This window comes from Amphiura filiformis, chromosome 4 (assembly GCF_039555335.1).
Source record: "Amphiura filiformis chromosome 4, Afil_fr2py, whole genome shotgun sequence".
Classification (NCBI taxonomy): domain Eukaryota; kingdom Metazoa; phylum Echinodermata; class Ophiuroidea; order Amphilepidida; family Amphiuridae; genus Amphiura; species Amphiura filiformis.
This window is the reverse complement of record NC_092631.1, coordinates 32,071,451-32,095,406: the sequence shown is the minus strand read 5'-3', so window position 1 is coordinate 32,095,406 and position 23,956 is coordinate 32,071,451. Positions and strand designations below refer to the sequence as shown.

General features: G+C 38.1%; 1 protein-coding gene across 1 annotated transcript in view; it reads right to left on the bottom strand.

Annotated features, from left to right (window-relative positions):
- LOC140150121 (E3 ubiquitin-protein ligase rnf213-alpha-like) overlaps positions 1-23,956 on the bottom strand; it is an 89,535-nt gene that overhangs the window by 51,595 nt on the left and 13,984 nt on the right. The window contains exons 8-16 of the mRNA XM_072172125.1: positions 20,701-20,842; positions 16,717-17,048; positions 14,524-14,699; positions 12,785-12,994; positions 10,705-10,907; positions 5,074-5,182; positions 4,735-4,835; positions 2,903-3,085; positions 1,290-1,550 (exon numbers count right to left, since the gene is read on the bottom strand). Coding sequence (XP_072028226.1) covers positions 1,290-1,550; positions 2,903-3,085; positions 4,735-4,835; positions 5,074-5,182; positions 10,705-10,907; positions 12,785-12,994; positions 14,524-14,699; positions 16,717-17,048; positions 20,701-20,842 — 1,717 coding nt within the window. The remainder of the gene's footprint in view (positions 1-1,289; positions 1,551-2,902; positions 3,086-4,734; positions 4,836-5,073; positions 5,183-10,704; positions 10,908-12,784; positions 12,995-14,523; positions 14,700-16,716; positions 17,049-20,700; positions 20,843-23,956) is intronic.

Genomic DNA, 23,956 nt, shown 5'->3' with positions numbered 1-23,956 from the left:
AATGCATGGACAATGAATCTGTCCTCTACCTTGCTACTACATACTGAGGGTTTGTTTCTACTTATACCTTGCCTGCAGCATTATAGTTGCAATAGGACTGATCTAATAACAGGAGTACGGTCTATACAGTCTCCTTTGAATGCTACTACATACTGAGGGTTTGTCAGTTTTCATATATACCTTGCTTGCAGTAGTAGCTGCAATAGGACTGATCTAATAACAGGAGTACGGTCTATGCAGTCTCCTTTGAATGCTACTACATACTGAAGGTTTGTCAGTTTTCATATATACCTTGCTTGCAGTAGTAGCTGCAATAGGACTGATCTAATAACAGGAGTACGGTCTATGCAGTCTCCTTTGAATGCTACTACATACTGAGGGTTTGTCAGTTTTCATGTATACATTGCTTGCAGTAGTAACTGTAATAGGACTGATCTAATAACAGGAGTACAGTGTATGCAGTCTCCTTTGAATACTACTACATACTGAGGGTTTGTCAGTTTTCATATATACCTTGCTTGCAGCAGTAACTGTAATAGGACTGATCTAATAACAGGAGTACAGTATATGCAGTCTCCTTTGAATGCTACTACATACTGAGGGTTTGTCAGTTTTCATGTATACCTTGCTTGCAGTAGTAACTGTAATAGGACTGATCTAATAACAGGAGTACGGTCTATGCAGTCTCCTTTGAATGCTACTACATACTGAGGGTTTGTCAGTTTTCATGTATACCTTGCTTGCAGCAGTAACTGTAATAGGACTGATCTAATAACAGGAGTACGGTCTATGCAGTCTCCTTTGAATGCTACTACATACTGAGGGTTTGTCAGTTTTCATGTATACCTTGCTTGCAGCAGTAACTGTAATAGGACTGATCTAATAACAGAGTACGGTCTATGCAGTCTCCTTTGAATGCTACTACATACTGAGGGTTTGTCAGTTTTCATGTATACCTTGCTTGCAGCAGTAACTGTAATAGGACTGATCTAATAACAGGAGTACGGTCTCTACAGTCTCCTTTGAATGCTACTACATACTGAGGGTTTGTCAGTTTTCATATATACCTTGCTTGCAGCAGTAACTGTAATAGGACTGATCTAATAACAGGAGTACAGTATATGCAGTCTCCTTTGAATGCTACTACATACTGAGGGTTTGTCAGTTTTCATGTATACATTGCTTGCAGTAGTAACTGTAATAGGACTGATCTAATAACAGGAGTACAGTATATGCAGTCTCCTTTGAATGCTACTACATACTGAGGGGTTGTCAGTTTTCATGTATACCTTGCTTGCAGTAGTAACTGTAATAGGACTGATCTTATAACAGGAGTACGGTCTATGCAGTCTCCTTTGAATGCTGTCAATCTTTTGGTCTGCCAATCTGACGCCTTGTCTGACTCTGGTTTCCTTGTTACATAAGACAGCAACTTGGTAATGACTTTATGGCTTGGTGCCGTGCCATCAGCAAAGCAGAGCTGGGAAACTACATCCATGAAGAAGGCATTGCAGCGTTGTCTGAAGGAATGGAACTTGTCCAGAGCAGCTCTGAAAGGTTTTGAGAAGATTTTGAAAGATAAAGTGGTGACAATGATTTTATTACAAAATACTGTAACATGGTCCTTTTGACTACAACCAAAAGGAGTACATTGAAAAGTTTGCAACCACTAAGATGAATACAATAAATTGAGGGCAGATAAACACAGCACAAAAACAAAGATTGTACTTGTTACAAATTCACAAAACTTACATGGTGTGAAAGTGAATATCACCTGAATTGAGGAGTGATGGTCAGCTTGTGTCTTATGACAGGTAAAAAATAGGGACAGCAGTACCAAATAGGTCATCCGAAGATATGGGTAGTGAACACTACGCATAGTAAATATTCATGTGAAACATTTTATTTATTTTTGTGAAACACTTTTTTTTTTTTCATTTTTATCCAATTTTACAAGTTGACCTCAAATGACCTTTGACCTCAGAATGTGACCTTGAACACCACTATTACATGAAAGTTCCCATAATGCAGCTTTGGTTCAAGTTTGATATAAAATTGGATCGGTAGAGCCCATATTTATTGGTCGAGCTATGCGTTTTAAAATATTTTACAACTCATAGCGAGACCAATAAATATTGGGCGTAAAGCATCCAGTTTTATCATTATTATGTGTTGGATCCAATATTTTCACACACTTGGATTCATCAAAACATAATAATGGTTGCAATTGGATGTGAACTGTTCATGTGAGACCAGATTTTGTAGCAGCATATGACCTTGAACACCACCAATATATGTGGGTTCCCATAGTGCAGCTATGACCCAAGTGTGGTTAGAATAGGATTTGAACTGTTCATAATTAAGAGACCAAATTGTTGACAGACACAAAACTTGGACGACCTAAAAACCAAACTGAACAGTCTTTTCAATTTGGAGACTATTATGCATGGTTGATAACCATTCTATGGCATATCCCTTAAAACAGTTTCAAATTGCACCAAATTTCATTCAATCATTAATTTATCGATCATGACTCTTTTCATGACGCTTGCCTGCGACGAGCCCCTGTTGACTATCCCAAGTGCCCAGTTTATTCAATTGCTAATTGAAACACATGAACTGTTACAATACTTTGCTGCTGTTATCAAGGACATTATGTGATCAATATAATTTAGTGGTCATTTCGGGCTATGTCACGGTCATACTATTATTACCTCTTCAGCTCTACACTTTATCTTTGTCAATTTAGAGCTTTTGATAGCAAAGAGCTATCAAGATTCTGCACACGAACGTATCATTTACATTGTCAAAACATAAGCATGTTTAGATTTATGACAGGTTACATACACATTTTTATTTTGTGTGTGTAGTTAGCTGCAAGCCTTCTCCCATTATGGCTTACTTGTTTTCTTTGGTCACAATGGGTTTGTAGTCTTTTGGCACAGCAGTTCTGCATGTTGGACAATGTTTGTTTAGATCATGGAATAGTCGCCGGATACATTTCTCACAACATACATGATGACATGGTAACTCAACAGGTTCTTGTATGGTCATCATACATATTGGACAGTCCTCAAAGCCATACCTGTAAAATGATTAATGTATAACAGATTATAAAGCTAAAAGGCCTACAAAAAGTAATGTTGGCTACACAAAAATATCTTGAGGAAATCACATCATTCATTAAAGACAGTACCAAGATTGATCACAAGTCACTGAAGTACTTTTTTCCTCAACCAGGATTAGAACCTGGGACCTCTGAGCATCTAGACCAGTGCTCTAACTACTATAACTATAGTTTTGGTCAAGCAAAATGATTCTTAAATCCTTGGTCAACTCAACAGAAAGAATAATTTGTGATAATCTTGAGAACAAAGTAATCCTTAGTCAGTTTCATAATCTTTCTGAGAGGCTTGTTAGCATTAAACATGAATGCATATACAGTGGAAACTCGTTAATACGAGATCGCTTAATGCGAGAAACCGCTTACTACGAACAGAAACTCGTGGTCCCGATTTTCCCCTATTATTTACTGTACAAAATAAACTGTTTAATACGAGGTAAATAACACGAAATCCGCATAACATGAGCACTTACTGTCAGTCAAAGCCTTTGTTTTCCATTGTTTTTATGATGGATAAAACGAGCTAATTTCCCAAGGTAAATTTATGATCTAAATCATGTCAGAAGTTGACAAAATAGGCCTACTTGCTCGAAAACCCGGCTCGAAAACTCAAAGCATGACTTCAGGTGCAACCGCACTCTTGTACGTACTTTAATCCCGGACTTGAATCAGGGCAAAAGGACCTTCGAGTACACTCACTCGCGCCGAAAGTCTTTCCGACAATTTTGTCCGAGATGGAACTACATTGGATTTCAAAACAATAATGAGACATCAAAAGAAGCAAATAAATATCATTAATCGTTTTAATCAGCATTACAGCAAATACTTGATCAACTTTTATTCGTAAAGAAACTTGCCGTCAAAAAATTTGTAAGGTTTAAACAACATACAAAAATCCCAGACAGCACTTTAGCGGCAAATGAGGATTCCCTTTCCTATTTTTAGATGTTATAAAATCAAGTCATGACAAAATTTGCCATATATAAGGTCAATTATTGATGACGACATATCAGACTAACCAATCGCAAACTCGGAATTCCGACCTTGGGTCGAAAGTTGGAAACCCTTCAAGGCATGTTTACTAGCTGCTGAAAGTAGGGGAAATCCCGATATCGCCGTATAATTGTTTTATTTATTTACGATAATCAGCTTGAGAAATCATCTACATTTCATCAGAAAATGCTGTGAGAAAAATGCCTCTTACCGAAAATCAAAAACGAATATTAGAACATCTAGTATAAAATAATGAAGACGGCTATGCAAGCTTATGCACTAGACTCGACCAGTGAAGTTTTGCCCAGGAATTTTGCTTGTACAGTCCACTGTGCCGACTTTAGGCTTAAACACATGCAGTCTTCCGACACATTTTTTGCACCCGACTTTTAAAACGAACTCTGCTTAATACGAGCTAAACATGCCGACCCCGGTGATCTCGTATTAACGAGTTTCCACTGTATAAATACACAATCGTATGTGATTGGTTGACTTATATTATATCGACTTCCAGCCATGTACTGCTGTTCATGTTGTGCATGAACACCAAACTTGGTCCATGCATAGCACATTTTTATGATACAGAGTTGAGTGTATAGGGCATTCATGGAACTTACTTGAAATGCAGCTTGCTTGCACTTTTGTTCAACAGAATGAGGATTTTCTCTAGATGATTAAGACCGTCTAGGTTTTTCATACTGGATACATTACGCATGCCCTGTAAAAATAATCATTATGGTCAGATTTTAGTTATTTATTTGCAACTTTTGGTTAATAGGCTTTGAAAGGTCCTTTTGCACACATGGAAGTACAGGCTGTATCAACATTATTGTTCTCTGTCTGTTTTTGTTGTTTCTGAAAAAGGCCTGCCTCTTCCAAATGCACCATTGGATTGACTTGAATTGACAGACTTAAATAAATATAAATAAACTTGCTAAGACACATTTTGCACTTACCATCCACAGCATTGTGCCCTGCTGTGCAATTTTTTCATCGACATCTGCATTTGCTGGACACACATTCTCTATGAACAGCCGCTGTACTGACATCTTGTCCCACATTTGCCTGATGAGAAAACAACATGAAATAAAAGGCATTTTAGTCAGACTCAATCTGTGAGCAGGTGTGTTATAGTGCTATAGTATTAGCTATAATGTGGTATATGCTAGATGTAAAGCTAGTGTGTTTGCATTATTTCTATTTTTGTGTAGGTCTACCTACCACAAGAAGAAATATTGGAACTATTTTTTGGGACGCGGAATTGTGCAGTACCGCGTGCGTACTGCACACTTCGTTTACAGTCCAAGATGTGAACTGCACATCCGACCTGCATTCCCGCATGCGTAATGCAGGTCGGGATGTGCAGTCCCGCATGCGGTACTGCAACATTTTTGGTGCATTTCCGCTAGGGGATGTGCAATATTTTTGGTGTTTTTCCGCATGGGGATGTGCAATATTTTTGGTGCTTTTTCCGGCAGGGGGATGTGCAATATTTTTGGTGTTTTTTCCGCATGGGGATGTGCAATCTTTTTGGTGTATTTCCGCGAGGGGTACTGCAATATTTTTGGTGCATTTCCGCTAGGGGATTTGCAATATTTTTGGTGTTTTTCCGCATGGGGATGTGCAATATTTAAATTATATTAAATTACTATCCTCCGTAAATTGATTGATAATCGATCCACTTGAGAAATTCTCCGTTGGAACTTTAATAGAAAGTGGTCACAATGTCAAGTTGAATATATAATAGTCATCATTAAAGAGGCGTGTGAATTTGATTTTAATAAAATTAATTTTATACAATAACTATTAGCTAGGTTTCTATACTATGCCGACCTTTCGGACAAGACTCTCTTTTAAATACAAATATGCGACATTAATTACATGCGACGATCATTGATTGTCTAAAACTAATTACTAAAAAAGTAAAAACACCTAAGAGCCTGACGTATTTTTCACCACGAATGTAGGGCTACTAAATTTTTGTCATACCTATTTTGTTGCATGTCCGCATGCGGAACTGCAAAATATTTGGTGCAGTTCCGAATGCGTATTCGTCGTTTTATAGATCAAAATACATGTGCATGCAGTACGATCTCTTGTTCTCTCTCGGCTGGACTATGGCAACTCTTTGTTAGGTGGCATATCAGCTTTCAATGCACAGCGGCTGCAAAGGCTTCAAAATCGTGCGGCACGCTTGATTTACTGTGTTGATAGGCGCACGAGCACTTCGCCGTTATTGCGCGAACTTCACTGGTTGCCAGTCCAGCAGAGAATAGACTTCAAGCTCCTACTGCATGTGTACAACTGTGTGTATAAATTAGCACCCATGTATCTCCAAGACCTTCTTCGTAGTTATAAGCCTGGTCGAGCTGGCCTTAGATCATCTAAAGATACTTTGCGCCTTGAAGTTCCATCTACTAAACGCGTAATTAGCGATAGCGCCTTCTGTTGTCTTGGACCCAAGCTTTGGAATCAGCTTCCCATTAAGATCCGTCAGGCTCCCAGCGTAAAAGTATTCAAAAAGTTATTAAAAACTCATCTTTTCCCCAAAGAGTAGCTATCTTTGCATATAATGTTTTTAAAATATTGTCGCTTTGGTGTAATAATGATTGTAATTTATCGGTAATATTGAATTGATGCTTTTATTTATGTGTAATTTTACTATATCATTTTTGCATTGTATTTTATATTATTCAGTATATTCTTTCGTGGTTTTAAATTGTGTATTTTAGCATTTATCTTGTAAAGCGCCTCGATCTATTGAAGAGGCGCTATATAAATGAGCAAATAATAATAATGCGGTAATGAACATATCTTTTCGCATGCCCGCGTGCTTAACTGTCAAATATTTGGTGTAGTTCCGCATGCATTTAATGTGAATGTCCGCAGGGAATGTAATATATTTGGTGCAGGTCCGCATGCGGATATACATGTTTTTTCGCATGTCCGCATGATGAGGGAATGCAAGACGAGATGCACAGTTCGGATAACGTAGGCCTACAGTATGTTGTACATGTTTCATTTATTGAAATTTTTAAAGAAGAAAGTCTTGTTCGAAATTTCTGCATATAGTTTCATTGTTGTAATTAAAAAATAAAGTCTTCTCCAAAGGTCGGCAGAGTCAGGCCTAAAATATGTACACAATTTTATATTTTAACAGGTTAGGCCTATATTTTTGGGTTTTGGTGTTGGTAAAAACGTTTTAATAACATAAATGTCGGGTTAAATAAAGGTCATGAAAACATTTAAAAGCGTTTTGTATGTTTTCAAATGTTATTGAAAATATTTTCTGCAAAAATTTTTTGCCAAATATTTTGTCACCCTATGTTGAGAATATTTGCAGTAAGTTATCAAAAATGTTTAGCCCAAAGTTTGAGAATATTTGCAGTAAGTGATCAAAAATGTTTTTGAATATTCACCTCATAAAGTATTAAAGCGCGCCGCCATAGCTTAATTCCATGATCTTGATCCTATTTTTATCGATATACATCGATCACTTATATCGGATTAAGTATTGGACACAATAGATGAAGTATTTGATTGACAAGGTTACCCCTCGCCCCTAGCCGCTTGTCTATTAATGTGTGCATATTATAATTTATACCATTAGGCCTATATGATTATGAGAGCTTTAATGAGGGGTTATAGTTTTTAGTCTGGTATGTCTGCATATGCATGTTATGTTTCCATTTTGTAAATTCATGTTTAAATGTGCTAGTGTGCAATGCATAATTCTTCTTTGCCCTGTATATTATATAAAGAATAACGATTAAGCATCATTTAATAATTTGAAATGTTTGTAATGTTTCCATGTTCCGGTGTATGGTTTGTTTAATATAGCTTTTACTATATCATGATATCGCATGTAAAGCTGCACCAAATATATTGCAGTTCCCCATGCGTAATGCAAAAAAAAAACAGATTTTGCCATAAGCGTAGATCCCGGGGGATGAGGGGCTAAGGCTAAACCCCCTAATATTTTGCCAGGGTTCCATACAACCCCCCCCCCCCCAATGTTGACGCCTGTACGACGCCTGTTACGTTTATCTTAATTTAGATATTTTAGATCCGAGACGAAAATACCTATTTCGTCTCAGTTTTAGATGTCCTTTTCGTAAAACATCAAAAAAACCTTCTCTGATCTCGCCGCTGTTATTCATGGGCATCGTTTGAGATCTGCGTAAATTGATCCACTTGAGAAATTTCCCGCTTGGGCAGCTTCTAACATGAATAAAATGGACACAATGTCAAGTTTATTACAATGGTCACTAAATAGATTCATCACAATAGCCACTTATCATTAAGCGACGGGCGATAATATTTTAATATAATAAAACTCGTAGAATACTCCTGGGAGAATACTAGACTTTAAAGTTTATAACACTTTCTTTTAATTACAGCAAATGAAACAAAACTCACAATAGGCTAATAGTCAAAGTAAAACGATAGTAGGCCTTATATATGCATGTGATAATATTTTCTACGCCGCAGGGCCTACAAATAAAAAACAAATAAAACCAAAACAAACAACCATGCGGAAAATACACCAAAAATATTGCACATCCCCTAACGGAAATGCACCAAAAATATTGCAGTTCCCCATGCGGAAAAACACCAAAAATATTGCACATCCCCAAACGGAAATGCACCAAAAATATTGCAGTTCCCCATGAAAAAACCCAAAAATATTGCACATACCCTAACGAAAATGCACAAAAATATTGCACATCCCCTAACGGAAATGCACCAAAAATATTGCAGTTCCCCATGCGGAAAAAACCCAAAAATATTGCACATACCCTAACGGAAATGCACCAAAAATATTGCACATCCCCATGCGGATAAAGACCAAAAATATTGCACATTCCCTAACGGAAATGTACCAAAAATATTGCAGTTCCCCATGCGGAAAACAAAACAAAAATATTGCACATGCCCTAACGGAAATGCACCAACAATATTGCACATCCCCATGCGGATAAACACCAAAAATATTGTAGATCCCCTAACGGAAATGCACCAAAAATATTGCAGTTCCCCTTAAAACCCAAAAATATTGCACATCCCCTAACGGAAATGCACCAAAAATATTGCAGTTCCCCATGCGGGACTGCACATCCCGATTTGCATCATCAAGATGCGGGACTGCACATCCCGACCTGCATCACCGCATGCGGGAATGCACGTCGGGATGTGCAGTCCCGCATCTTGAATGCGTGACGGAAGGTGCAGTTCGCATGCGGACTGTGAGCGGAAGTGTGCAGTACGCACGCGGTACTGCACAGATAGCAGTCGCTTTTAATACCTGAATATTGGCATGTTTCCAGAAACAATATGAAATAGCCCTGTAGCCCAATGCTAGTCAATTTGTCAGTCTTGCATCTGATTGTTTGAGCAGTGTGAACGAATTGCGTGGGCTGCAGTTTTCTTATATTTTTAAATATTTCTTAAAAGAAATAATGGGAAAATGCATTAGCCTCTACACCCAAATGGGTGAGGCATAGCCAAACCCAATATTTCAATGTAATTACCGATGAGGGCACATTATTTAGGTGTATAGCATAACTGCAACACCCTTTAATCAATTCTACTACCGCAAAATAGTGATTTAAAGAGAAAATTTCACTTTCACCCAAATATAAAGTTGTTTACATCAAGGTAGAGTGTGAAAAAATTGGCAGTAGAGGTTTTCATGTAACTCAGCCAGGAACTAATGACATTGCAGGAAGTGTTTTTAAACATTCTTTTTTCTTGTAATTTTCATCATGCTGAAAAATTTTACATATAATTTAAAATAAATAAGGTCCTCAAATTTGCTTTATGGTCAGAAATATCCCAAAAATTAGTAAACAATGGAAAATATGCAAATTTTGACCTATTTTTCAAAACAATAAACAAAATTTTACAGATTTGAGAAATATTAACTAGATTTTTGACTCTAGACCAATAAAATGCACATTCTTGGACCTTTCGTATACTTCTCAAAAGTTGTAGTGAAAATAAAATTTAAAAATTTCCTGCCAATGATCCTTGGAGTGACATAAAATTCATGCTTGCAATCAGAATTCTGACCTCAACATCATTACAGACTTTTGATTTGATTTGATTTGTTCGGGTTTTGACAACCCTGGATAACCCAAGAAAGCCTCTATTGAAGCTTATTTCCATTGGGGTCCATTTGAACACCGGGACGGGTTGGGAACAGTCAGGGGTTAACACCCTACTCTTTTCGAAACTGGCTGCGAGATACATGTACAGGTATGGCTCTCTGTACACGGGACCGACGGCTTAACGCCCCTCCGAAGGACGGAGTACTTTCATGATTCATTTACCCAATTCTAAATGAACCATGGGGAGAGCGGAAGTCTGAATTTAATCTACAGAAGTTGCCAATTAATTTCAGACTGTTTTTCCAAGTCAATATCCCAGCAAATCGCCACCGCCGGGAATCGAACCCGGGACCTCATGCACTAAAGGCAAGTACCCTAACCATTGCGCCACGCTCTCCCACGATCTCACCCCTGTGAGATACACAAAGAAATAGGGACTGTTAGATGATGGGATGCGATGTTTAATAGAAGACTTACTTGGCATTTTCTGCAATCTTCTTTGTTGCAGGACCATACTGCTCTGCACTACCATGGAGTATAGTCTGTATAACAGTCTCAATCACTGGCCTTGCTGATTGTACCTTTCTCAGCCAGATATGCTGAGACCGTTTTTCTTTGCATTCATCATTAGTAGGCTGGAAGCTGTCAATAATGACATGGACCGACATGGCATCAAGAGTCTACAAAGAAGATATGACCAAAATGGTTTCAAGCATGATTATATACTACAAATACAACTTTTTTACAAACTAAGATAGGTACATGCACCCCTTTCTCCTGGAGTAACACTTACACAACTAATTAAATTCCAATATCTTGGAACATGGCAGGAATCTCAAAAATAGGGAACCATATAATGGACTGGATTCACAGATATGGTTTCTTCCATAAGTTCATTAACATTTAGTAGTTTTTAAAATTTGACTTTTTGACCTCCAAAATGCAAATAAATCCATATAGGGTATAATCTTCTTCCACGGTAAACCAAACAGCTTCCGTGGTAAACCTTATAGCGCCATCACTTGATGAAAGTACGTTATTAGTAGGCGTGAGTTAAAAGCTATCTGGGCTAGAACTATTGCGACTGTAGGGGTGAGCTTGCCTACAGGTAAAAAAAAATACCCTTGGCGGTTATATTACACGTCTAGTTTAGGGCAACGGGGGTGGAAAGGAGGGTAGGCCTACTACGGGGATGTGTGACAGATTCGGGGTGCATTTTGGTTTATTGATGGCCCTCAATTTCATGAAAATTTGGTTTAAGAAAGATTGTTTTTATTTATTTTTTTAAATTAATTTGTTTCCCAAATTTTTATCGGAAAGTGTGCCATTTTTTAATTGTTACCATATATGCGATAATAAATAGGCCTATTAATATGATGTTATTATTTTGTTATTAATTGAAAATCTAAAATAGTATAAAATCGTATATGATGCCTTAAATTAAAGTTTAAAACGTTCTTCCAATATTAATAACTATTATTAAATAATTCCTAACATCTCGGACAACACGCCCCCTCCCCCAACACACACACACCCCCACACCCCTACACCAACAACCACATGCCAAGTCTTGGCGAAAGTCTACCTTTCACATCGTGCCCGCGAGCGTGCACCATCCAGCATTGTCCCGCTAAAATACACTACCCTATTACGAGCAATGGAATAGCCCGTCAATCATGCACAGTGGTTGCTCCTGGAAGGAAGATTATACCCGATGTGACGCCGTTGCTCATGGAAGACAAGAAGGATTATACCCCTTTTCAATAAATCACAACATATTTTGTTAATAGTATTAGCCTGTTAACTTTGGCCCTGCATGCCTTCAGTTTTCTTGTGCTTGCCATTACCTTTTGTTACCTGGAGAGATTTGATCATGTCTCACCTGGGAACCAAATACCACACATACAAGGTCATTTTTATGTAACTCATTGAACCATGTGTGCCATATACTGCCTCTAGCTATAATGGCAGCCTTGTGATGTGGTCAACTCATTGACAGATACCAACCTCAGGAGGGAATTCAATTTTTGATCAGTTCTCTTCAGGTAGTGAAACATAATGCATACTTCCAAACTAGATTTACCTTACCATCTCTCCATCTTGATTTGATAATATTGGTAGATCTTTTGTATCCACAATGTTTGGATACACCTCCATCAATAAAAAGAAATGCAGCAGACCCTCTCCCCCCTGGCTAAGCTACTATCTACTTCCAAACAAGTTTAGCCTTACCATCTCTCCATCTTGATTTGATAATATTGGTAGGTTATTTGGATCCACATGGTCTGGATAGTATGGTGGCACAATTGGAGGGGTTGTCAAGTGGGAAGTTGCCCCCCAATATTTTTCTTCCCCCGTAAACACTCAAAATTACAAAAATTTCCACTTTGTGCAGCAATTTAGCGAAAAATTGGTTGATTCCCCCCCTGAAATTCACTTCCCCCCCAAAAAAAAATTCCTGGTGCTGCCACTGTTGGATACACCTCTATAAATCTAGAGAAATGCAGCAGACCCCCTGGCTAGGACACTATCTACTTCCAAACTAGTTTAGCCTTACCATCTCTCCATCTTGATTTGATAATCTTGGTAGGTTGTTGGGATCCACAAGGTCTGGATATACCTCCATCAATCTAGAGAAATGTAGCAGACGTCCTTGAATCTTGGCATGCGCCATGTGTAGCCCCACCAGCGATACAATCAAGGTTGACCTTTGACCTGATTCACGCATCATAACTTGACTGGTGAACAGCAATGCTTGGCAAACACACTGCACAAAAAAACAATTTTCAAATGTTAAAACATTAAATTGCTAGTCTACTAATAAACCTGAACCAGGTTGAATAATGTTCAACCATGGGTGTACCCTTTTTATTTAATTTCATTTTCACTAAAGTCGGGTAACTAGTAAAATATACTAGCCTGAAGGAACTTTTAGCTGCAAAACCATTAAAGTTCATCACACAGTGATGAATATGAACAATCAGGTAAAATCCATAGTGATGGATGATGAGATTTCATGAAAAATCATTTCACATAGTGACATAAGTTTTGCAATCTATTACATATAATTTATATTATGTATGAGTTTACAACATTTTAATATTTTGGAATCAAAAGTTTATTTTAATAGACACATGAATTGCTGAACATAAATGGGTTTAATTAGTTTGTAATCTATGGCTATGTGCAATACACATTTCACCTACTCGATGTTTCCCGATGTTCATATCTTGATAAATTTGCGATTGACATTTGTCACTATGTGATACACTCCAATGCTCACATCTGACACTATGTGATACACCTGACAGAACATGCTGGAAATCCTATTGAGCATGGTACATCCTATTAGTTTAATTTTTTGGTAATTGTATATATAAAGGTGCGTTAAAACAGCCTTATCCACCTCCCCCACTTTACCTCATCAAAATTGAGGTCATATTTTTCTCATTACCCCAGTGAAATTTTATGCCCAAGATGTTTCGTTTAGATGGAGTGAACAAAAAGTGCCAAAAATGTGGTAAAAAGTGGTAACCACTGACCACTACTGGAAGTACATGTATGTACTATTATATGGGGTATTGTTACAAATTTGTTTGCTGCTACTGATAATATCAAAACCCCTGGGGTAATAAAACTCAAAATTTGGAAACAGACTGTTTTAATGGTTGGCTTCAAAACAGATAGAAAACATAATGACCACCCACATTTAAGTGTGCTCAAAGTTTGTATGCCAAGTGGTAACTCACTGCACTGCTAAAGAATCACAACATCACCCTCTACAGTCAGCATAATACAAATTTACCTGGGATTTGTCAGTATGAGAAAACCACAACCAGAGATGCCAACAACGTCCTTGGGTGCCAAAATTGGGCTACATAGCGAATACTTGCTGCTACTCATAAAACATGCCCTAAAATTGGGCTACTTTTGTGTCAGAACACCGCAGTAATTTGATGTATTTTCCTTTAAATTTGGCCAAAATATAAAGGTTTACAATCTCTAAAGTTCAAATTTCAATAACAATTGATTGGTTAGTAAGTACCGGAAGTTTTATCATTCAGGTGCTCTTCTGCACAATTTGGGTGATTAAATGTATGTTCTTAATTTGGGTAAATATCCAGTATTGTCTGCTTTTTAAAAGTTGTTAAAAATTGGGCTACATGAGACTAATTTACCAGACAGCAGCCTGGAGAACTGTACTGAAACGTTTTGGTAACACTGACCACAACAATATAAAACAAGTCATCGATTGCACACCAATGTCATCTCCATATGACACATGTTTATACCTACCTCTAGTTCTACATTAGATTTAGCAGTGTACACCATGCAAACATAGTCCATCATGTAGGCTTCCAAGAACTCTTGACTGGCTCCAGGCGGTATGATCTGGTTCAACAATCGTCCCCATGGTGACTCATGAATTTGACTGCAGAATATTTCATGGACAGAGGACTGTTCTGTGTTGGCTGCAATGAAAATGAACTTTTCTCATTTGTAATTATTTTGTTGAGCACAGTAAATAAGGTGAAATTCTAAAAGCAGGCAAACTGCTTTGATCCCTATAGTAGTTCTAACTTTGATCTCTCAATTTATTTTCAATACAGCTGAGCTTAATTTTCTGTTTAATAATTATTCTGTCAACTTTTATTTGCAATCCTCCCACACATTATTTGTCTTTCCTGTCATCTTAACGGCAGAACAAGGGGAAACACATTCGTCCATGCCCGAATTTGAATACTTATAAACACTAAAAAAACAAACTAAAAGCAAGGGAACTTTGGATGGATCTAAACAGAAGTGTACACAACCAAGGAAAATAAATATATCTTAATACTAATTACGGCGTGTCCGTCCGTCAAATCCTCTGTCGCGCGCTATCGCGTTCAGCGTCCAGCGTTTGCGTTCACGCTGTGCACTATCGCGTGCTCGCGGTGCGCTATTGCGTTGTATCAACGGGAGTGTGCGCGGAGTACAGTGCGCGGATCGGAAAAACATTACAGTGTGACTAACAGGTGCATTCATCTCATCGGACCAATAACTATTATAGGCCTTATTTTCAACACATATTTCAATACCGAACACGTGCACACACCAAACACGTGCATATATATAGGCCTATTTCAGCAGAACATTACTATTTCCGGAATCCTCCAGAATGGTTACCATAAAAATGGATAACGGGTTTGGGTAATTAGAAATAGGCCTATCACGAGAAGCGCCCGAACCGAGAACCGCGAAATCTAGTATATTATAATAATAATATTATGTTTACAACAACATCCAAATTTAGGGTAAAAAGCCTTTTATAACATTCATACCTAGACTAGGAGCAGACATTTGTAACTTTTCAATCCATTTAGTCTCAAGAGCAATGCTGTAAAAGTAGTTGGTGCTATTGAGTCTGCCAATGGCTGTTATGTGTGGTTAGATTTGATGTCCACACTTCATACAATGACATAAACCACATTGGTAGAATGGCAATGAAGAAATAGAGAAATAGAGAAATTCTGATTGGAGACTGTGTGCTGAGTATAGAACATGATTGCAAGCTGCACACTTGTTGCATGGGTTGAAGCCTCTAGTCTCAACCTGAACAGAAGTAGGTTTCATGGCAAATCCGACTATCACATCTTTCATATTCCTTGGACATTGAAATGCCGCCATATGCGGTTCAGGAATAGCCTCTTTACAATGATTGGATGAATGAAGAATGGGGAGGTACTTCTTGATAATGGAAGCAATAGAAGAATGGGTCATATGTCATGGCAAATATAGTATGCACCCATCATTCTTATTCTCGCCAGTTTGAGAGGGTTCCAATGACAAACACAATAGCACAAACTACTTTGACAGACTTTATCCTCTCCCCTTACTCTGTCCTTAAGCCTGCATTAGACTTTTTTCTTAATTTAATATAATTGTAAATTGAGAAAGAAAATGATTCTGTGAGTACTATTGATTCAGCAGCAATTCACTATAGTTCCATGTGGCATTTTAGATGACCTGTAGATCTACACTATAAATCTTGAGTGCCCATGGGTCAATTTCACAACTCGATCCTCTAACTAAACCTACTGTAACTCTTCCTTATGATATATATATTATAGTCCATTTGGCTTCCTCAAGAGCATGACATCAGTACACTGTCTGAGTTACTTTGTGCGTGTACAGATGTACTGCCTTTGATCGTATGTATAAACATGACAGTTCTTTGGAGTCAATGTGTGTGATTTAATACTACATGCACTTGAGCATACACTGCCGTCAATCACCAATCCCCACCCTGCGGAAGGGGAGACACCAAGCCTGTGGTATTTTGTGGGGTTAGGGTTTAAAGGACTAAATGCATCATGACCGTTAGTGAAATCAACCCCTGGTTTGATGCCCACCAGTTCTGATTTTTATTACATTTCAGTTCACTCAAGCTTCAATTTCAGAAAACAAAATGCATGGGACAGTAAACTAATCAAAATAATAATTTACCTTTGAGTTCCCTAGCAGTTGTATGCGCCAAGTCCAGATGATTCTTCAGTAGCCAAGAGAAAGACAACCTAGCAGTGAAATGCCTCTCACCACTCCCTAACATCTTCACCAAAGCCTTCTCTCTCAATACCTGATTCTTAGGTGAAAGGAAATCTGCATAATGTAGTGGTGATAAGGTGGGATCACTCAATATGGCAAGCCATAGCTGGTGTTGCCAGTGTCCTTGTGGAAACATGTTCAGTAGACTCAGATTGTCATTGTAGTCACAGAATGCCAATATTTCTGCTAGTAGAGGAGTTACTATGGAAACCAGATGCTGCCAGATAGATCGCCTAAGTTAAGATATAGTTCAAGAATGAGAGATAGATTAAAAAAACATCAACATCATAACTATAACAACATGTAGATTCGTAAATTATGCAGTACATAAAATGGGTCCCTGACAAATTACAAGATCGGAAAAGGCAAGTTTGTGAAGAATTAAAATATTTCTAAAATAACCTGAAATGACCCCTAAATGACCTTTGATCTCACATTCATTGACATCACACAAGCTATTGTCATTGTGTCTAAGTCCTATTGAAATCCATCAAAGCATGTGGGAGAAATGATAAAATGTAAACTAAATTATGGTATGCTATGCAAAAATGAACAAAGCCTTTGCACACTACATATTGTTGCTGACCACTAGGGTCTAAATATTTTTAAATGTTAAAATAGAGAATTTCCATAACCTGACCACCTTTTCTGACCACCTTTTCTGACTACCTTTTCTGACCAGCTTTAACAGAGAGCCCTGTGATATTTGATGCTTACACCATAATAAGTGCTGGGTGATAATTTGCAAGCTTTTCTCTGGGACTTGTTAATAGATAAACAACATTTTTAAGGGTATGTGGTTGTTATATCTTTCTCACTTTCGATTATTTATTTGTACCTTTTGCTTGTCACACTAAGTGGAAATGCTCACAGAATTGCTGCCCGGGGAAGCGTTACCCGTGTAGCTACCGGTCCGTGATCGTGTACTTGGCATATGCGGGGGGGTCTAAGGTTGAATCCTGGGGTGCCAACTGACTTCTTTGTTCATCTTCTCTCCTTTATCGTATCTACCTTAACTTCCAATATCAAAAAGCAGGGTTGGGTGTTAGGGTTAATACAATTGTGTTTGTATATTTAATGTCTTGGATGCACCATCGGATAGATGAGTGCCACTGATGTAAAAGCAATTTCCAAATAAAAATTAGAAACTTAAAAACTACAACACTTTCATGGTACATGAAATTATTTAAAACAAATAAATAAACACATCCAATTTTCCTGACTTCATATTTCGAACGAGTGCTCCCTTCAATCTTCAGAACAGGGAAATGCCGCTAGCCTAGTGTATACCCAGTAAACACCGATACGTCGGGCCTACGTTGGCAATGGGTTGGACATGGTGGGAACACGTCGGCGTCGCTCTTGCTTCTTCGAACGGCGTCGGCTCACGGCAATGTAACGACGTCTTCTTCAGATAGTTGGAAGGACGTCGGGCCAACAACAGTCAGCCGGCGTCTTTCATGCATAGTCGGAAAAAAGTCGGGCCTACGGTCGAGTAACGACGTCTTTTATGGGTAGTCGGTAAAACGCTGGTCCAACGACAGTCAACCGTATAGGCCTAGGCCTATATACGTATATAGGACGATCTTTATTTTCATAATTTAAATTGCAAAATTGGCGGTTAAAATTTTCTTTGCCTGGAATGGGGTAGGCCTATTAATTAATTCATAGCCCCCCGACAATGGCTCATCTTATACCTGTTCTGTACATTACCTGGTCGAAAGTGCTATACTAATAATGTGTTGAACAATGTTAAAACTCACGTCACTCTTAATAATAACCCGTGTAAATGAACGCAAAACTAAAAGATTTCCCAAAAAATAAGTAGGCACATGCCTAGGCCTACTAGCAATATTATAATCTCGATTTTAGAGTTGAAATAATGACCCAGTCATAGGCTAGCTATTATCATGACGATGTTTGTTTTGAAATGAGTTTATAAGGCAGCTCACGGGTGATGAGACTATACAAAACCGTTATAACATTTGAACTGATCTTAACCCCGTGTTGGAAGTGAACTTTTGGCCTCCGTTGCCGTAAACATGTACAGCCAATGCACGCTACGTATGATCAGTGCGTGGCAGTTGAAATTCAAATGGCATGGCACAAAGAGACAAGCGCTATATCGTTAATATTTTTTGGAAGTTATGGATAATATTATATCTTTTTGGCTGTACATTACTGTTTATATGATTGCTGCTCGTATTCATTGAAGAGTGATGAGGAGATAAGTGTTGTCTAGTTGCCGAGCAGGCTTTGACAAGCACTTGCGTAGAAGTAGAAGGATCTAGCTTAGGCCTATATGCAGGTTCAAGTAAGTATTTTCTAAATATTTTTCTTCCAATTTGAAATTTTAACGTGTAAACCTATTAAACGACATAAAATTCACTCATGTTTAACCAGTTAGGGCCTAATGTATTGCTATATTAGATCTTTTTAAATCTAAAACAGGTAGGCACAGATGTTTAGGCTACTGATGTTTGTGAAAGAAAACGGTCAACAGAAACATGTTTAACCACGGGGTCATACATTTACTTCATGATGTACTTTACTTATCATGGTCGGTGTATGACTACGTCATGGTTTTATGTGTTTACAACTAGGATTCTCCTCACTATGATGCCTTCACAACTTCCGTTGCCGTACTTTTACAAAGTCGGACCATCGTGTCGTATACAATCAGCAGGACCGCTGGCAAAAAGTGTAAGTAAAACCAACGTACTTTTTATGTTGGTATACCATCGGCACTAAGCGTAGGCAAAGAGTTGGCAGTAAAACAATCCAACGTACTTTTCACGTCGGCATAAGGAAGGTCCGTAGCCGGCAAAACATTGTCCCTAAGTCGGAACGACGTCCTTTTCAAGTCGACATGAAAAAGTTGGTCCCACGTCGGGACAACCCTTTTTAAACATCGGAATAAAATCGGCATGACAGTAGGCAAAACGACGGCCCAGCGTTGGAACAACGTCTTTTACGTGTCGACGGCAGGATGCACCCCGATGAGCACCCGACACGAATCCCGACGTCCAGTCGACTTTGCTAGCTCCTTATATCCGACGTCCGTGTGTTATCTGGGTATACCCCCAGCACTTCCCTGTTCAGACTTTCTGTTTGTCTGTCTGATAGACAATAATTAATATTCACATTCATGCTGCACCCTTAATATACCAGGGCATGTATGACAAATATCATGAATATGACCTTGTGAAGTGGTAATTGTGTTTACTTTATTGACCCAGCGCCTGAAATGACAATTGCTTCCTAACTGAGAAGTTAACTGCCCTGTGAAAAACAAAACAAATTGAACTTGATAATTTCAATTTTATGTCACTTAACATCCAGAATGATACAACATTATTGTGCAAAGTGTAAAGATAATAAAAATGAAGCAAATATCAAAATAATGTCAAAAAAGATGGTCAAAAAAGATGGTCAGAAAAGGTGGTCAGAAAAGGTAGTCAGAAAAGGTAGTCAGGTTATGGAAACACCCGTTAAAATATTCATCAGAGACTTACTGTTAAGAAGCGAATGCCCTAGACTAAAATACCACAATAAACCATCGGGAACTGACTTTCGTATAGGTTACACTGGAACAAATAGCAGTAAGTTCTTTGCCCAGGGGATTTTCAAGCTAGCTCAAGTTTTTATTTACAAGAGCAATTTAAATGACACTGGATGGGCTCAAACTTGTATGCATCATGATGCACCAGAACCCATACCTTACTGATTGAGCTAACTGACTGATATGAAGTGGTGACCTTCACTATAACACTGTTGACATCTAGACTGGGCCTCATTACTGATAACATCTGGGCTTTAACAGATCAATTAACATCAAAATAGAGTACAATCCAATTCAACAAAAAAATAATCTCTTTTACTGACCTGAATGTGCCACTCTCCTGCACCTTAGCTACTGCTATTGCTTCATTATGAAGCCATCCATCTCTGCTACCACTTCTCTCTTCCCACTCCCCAGTCAATGCTGTCACACGCTGCTTTATTGCTGACAGGAAGTTGAGTGGGCCTGTAATTGACAGAAATTTCAAAATTATATTGCTAAATTGATAATTGTGCGTAGATAGTTTCGGCGGGTCCAATAAATGATGTCCAGTCCTATCCCCCATTCCACAAAAATACAGCATGTTTTTAATTGTTTTGCCAAATGAAACGGAGCTAAATCTGAATCCTTTAGTAGGTTCTAACCCGGGTTCTAACAGGCAATGAAAGTCAAATTTCAATTTTTGGTCAACTTTTAGAAATAAGGGCCAACAACATGCGTTTTAGGGCGTTTATTTGTGCGCTGTGACAATCAAGCCCAAAGACTTGTGCAAAGACTAATTACAAGTTATGCATTGTAATTTTTGGAAAACACATTTTCTGATCTCTTTCATAACCACTTATCAAATATTACATATTAAAACTTTGAGCTAACTCTCAGCCTATACTCGAGATTTTGAATGCCTAGACTTGTGCTAAGTCTTAGAATTTTGTTACTACAATGGTAAGAAAACATGCAAAATAATGTTTTACGAGCAAAGCGAAAGGAAAACAAATTTACCCATGGCGAGAAATGGACGATCCCTATTGTGTTTGTCGATCCGGTATGGTCATGCTAGCTCCATGCTGTGTGTTGTGGTGTTGGCATGGGGATCAATAGGTGACATCGATTTTGTAAACATCTACATGTAGTGCGCGATCGAGTTTGTGAGTCATTTATGAATGTCTCTCCATCAAGTAAACATCGGAAAGAAATTTCTCTGCTTACTGCACAACAATATTGTGTTTGTATTACGTCTAAAAAGGATGCCTGGCTGGTTCATGTTCATCTCAAAACTCGAATTGAAGTACCGGAAAATCAAATTTTCCGAAATCACACGCAAAGATATGTACAATTGCATTGGATCGGCTGCTGTTATACAAAATGTAGATTTCAAGCACAAATAGGCCTACGCAGAGGCCAGGCATCAACGCAATGCTAAAACTTTGATGTAAAAAATATGGATAGTAATATCAATATTTCTGAGGACGCCTCGGTAGCTATAATATCTGTATACAATCGTGGAAATTGATTGTATGATTTGTATCTGCTGGTAGTTTCACGGTCTCATGGACCGGGTCGAATCTAATTGTCAACACTATTCAAGCAAGCAGCCATCAGATTCTGGATCGAGTATTTTTGTTCCGTGGATATGTAGATGGATAACATAATCGGGTGAGAATGATTTTATGTATAATTGTGGACTTGATTCTGCATTTGAAGGCGTCAAAATAACAATTATATTTATTAGGTTCTGGCACACGAAAAAACGCTCCAAAACGTGGCATTATTTCCTGTGGCTTTTGCGCATTAATATTGTTTGTTTATCGAGCGTGATCCTATGAATAATTCATATGAGGTGCGGTTATGACCCAATTATGGCCCCACATACAAAACTGGGGATGGATTGTCAACAACGTAAATTATCAGTCGCACCCAAATATGGTAGCTCAAGATCCAAATAAGGCAAGACGTAATTAAACGGCGCGCTCATGACGTCAGGGCATAGGTCAGGGTTCATGAGACGGTTCAGTTCAGGAAATCTGAGCTCAATCGATATCACGATAAAGCAAACATTGACTTCCCATTGAAAACCAATGACGATCAACGATGGTTTGATTGAGATAATGTTTATTCCCGCGTAATTTGGACAAGAGTCAAGTTTTGCAGTGCGGAATTGGGGTTTGCAAAATTTAAGCAAATTAAACTGTCGCATTTGATTGCTTCGTATTCATTTAGTTAGGTTTTCAGCAATCTGGTATGTTTTTAGGGCAAGGTTGAGAGTCGTATTCTCGGTCGTATTTTACTTTTAGAAGCTTTTAGCGAGGGGCGGAAAAAGATATTGGTAAAAGGATAATTGTGTGCAAAGGAAACATTGTCGGTTTTCATGAAATTGGAGGTTCGAAGGACCCGTTTAGTTTAAATCACAAACATGTGGGGATCATGTAGCCTAGGTTTACGTATTAAAAGTTGGAAAGTCAAATAGAGGATTGATGTCAAATTATGTTCAGAGTTGTAATAAATAACAAAATTAATAATAATAACAATAGGGGCATTCAAGCGCCACGAACAAGTTATGCCCCTGCATGACGTATCAAACAAGTTGGTTGCGTCCGTTGTCTGGTAGTATGAAAGCATCATTATTTTGAATAACAATTATTTACACAAGTTTACGCACAATTCGATCTCTCCGGGGCATTTAGTTCGCGATTTCCGCTTAATATACATCAAAATAATATTCGAAAGTCACAAAAATAACACTGAATATGTACTTATTTAGATTGTAGAACGATTGAATTATTTTGTTCATTAATAAAAATTATGTTCGAGTTTGGGAAAATGAGTATTAAAAAGTCATTGACCAATTTCGCTGTGTGCGTGGCGAGATTAATTACACATGGGTGAAAATGCGGTCGATTAACGGTCACGTGATCGGGGAATCCCTAACAAATAATATGCATGATAAGAAGATAATTAGCTTTAATACGAAGATACTGAAGTGCAGATCATAATATATATCGCCACTGATTGGCAAAATATTTCGCAAAGGCAAGTCATTGTGACAAATTTAAAATTATCTATAGAAAATCTGAAAATGCCATGATTTTCTAAAATTTCCGGGTCCATTTTCCCATTTCGTGCATTAAGGTGGCGGTACTAGGGACAGCCCGTCTCCCTTAGAAACTTGGCGAATTTCAACTTGTTTGGTCAAATTTTGGACATTTTCCAGGCTTGCTTTTTAAAGTTAATGCAAGCAAATTGTGGGAGTTAGCATAACATGGACTTACCGTGACTCATGGGTTTATTTTACCTTCATAATTTCTTCAAAATGTCTAAGGCTTACTTACTCTGCATAAAAGGTGTATTTAATTAATACATGTCTGGTTGTGTGATTTACCTTAACATGATTTACCGTCATAATTGACGATTATGTCTATGCTTGTTTTGCATAAAATGTATAGGGCCTATTCAATGCATGCAGGTCACATGGGTTATTACTATGCATTACTGCTTGTGTGGATTAATGGTTACTTGGGGCATAATGCCATATTTATAAGGTAACCTAGTCGATTTCATCTAAAAGTGGTCGGTAGTGTAGGG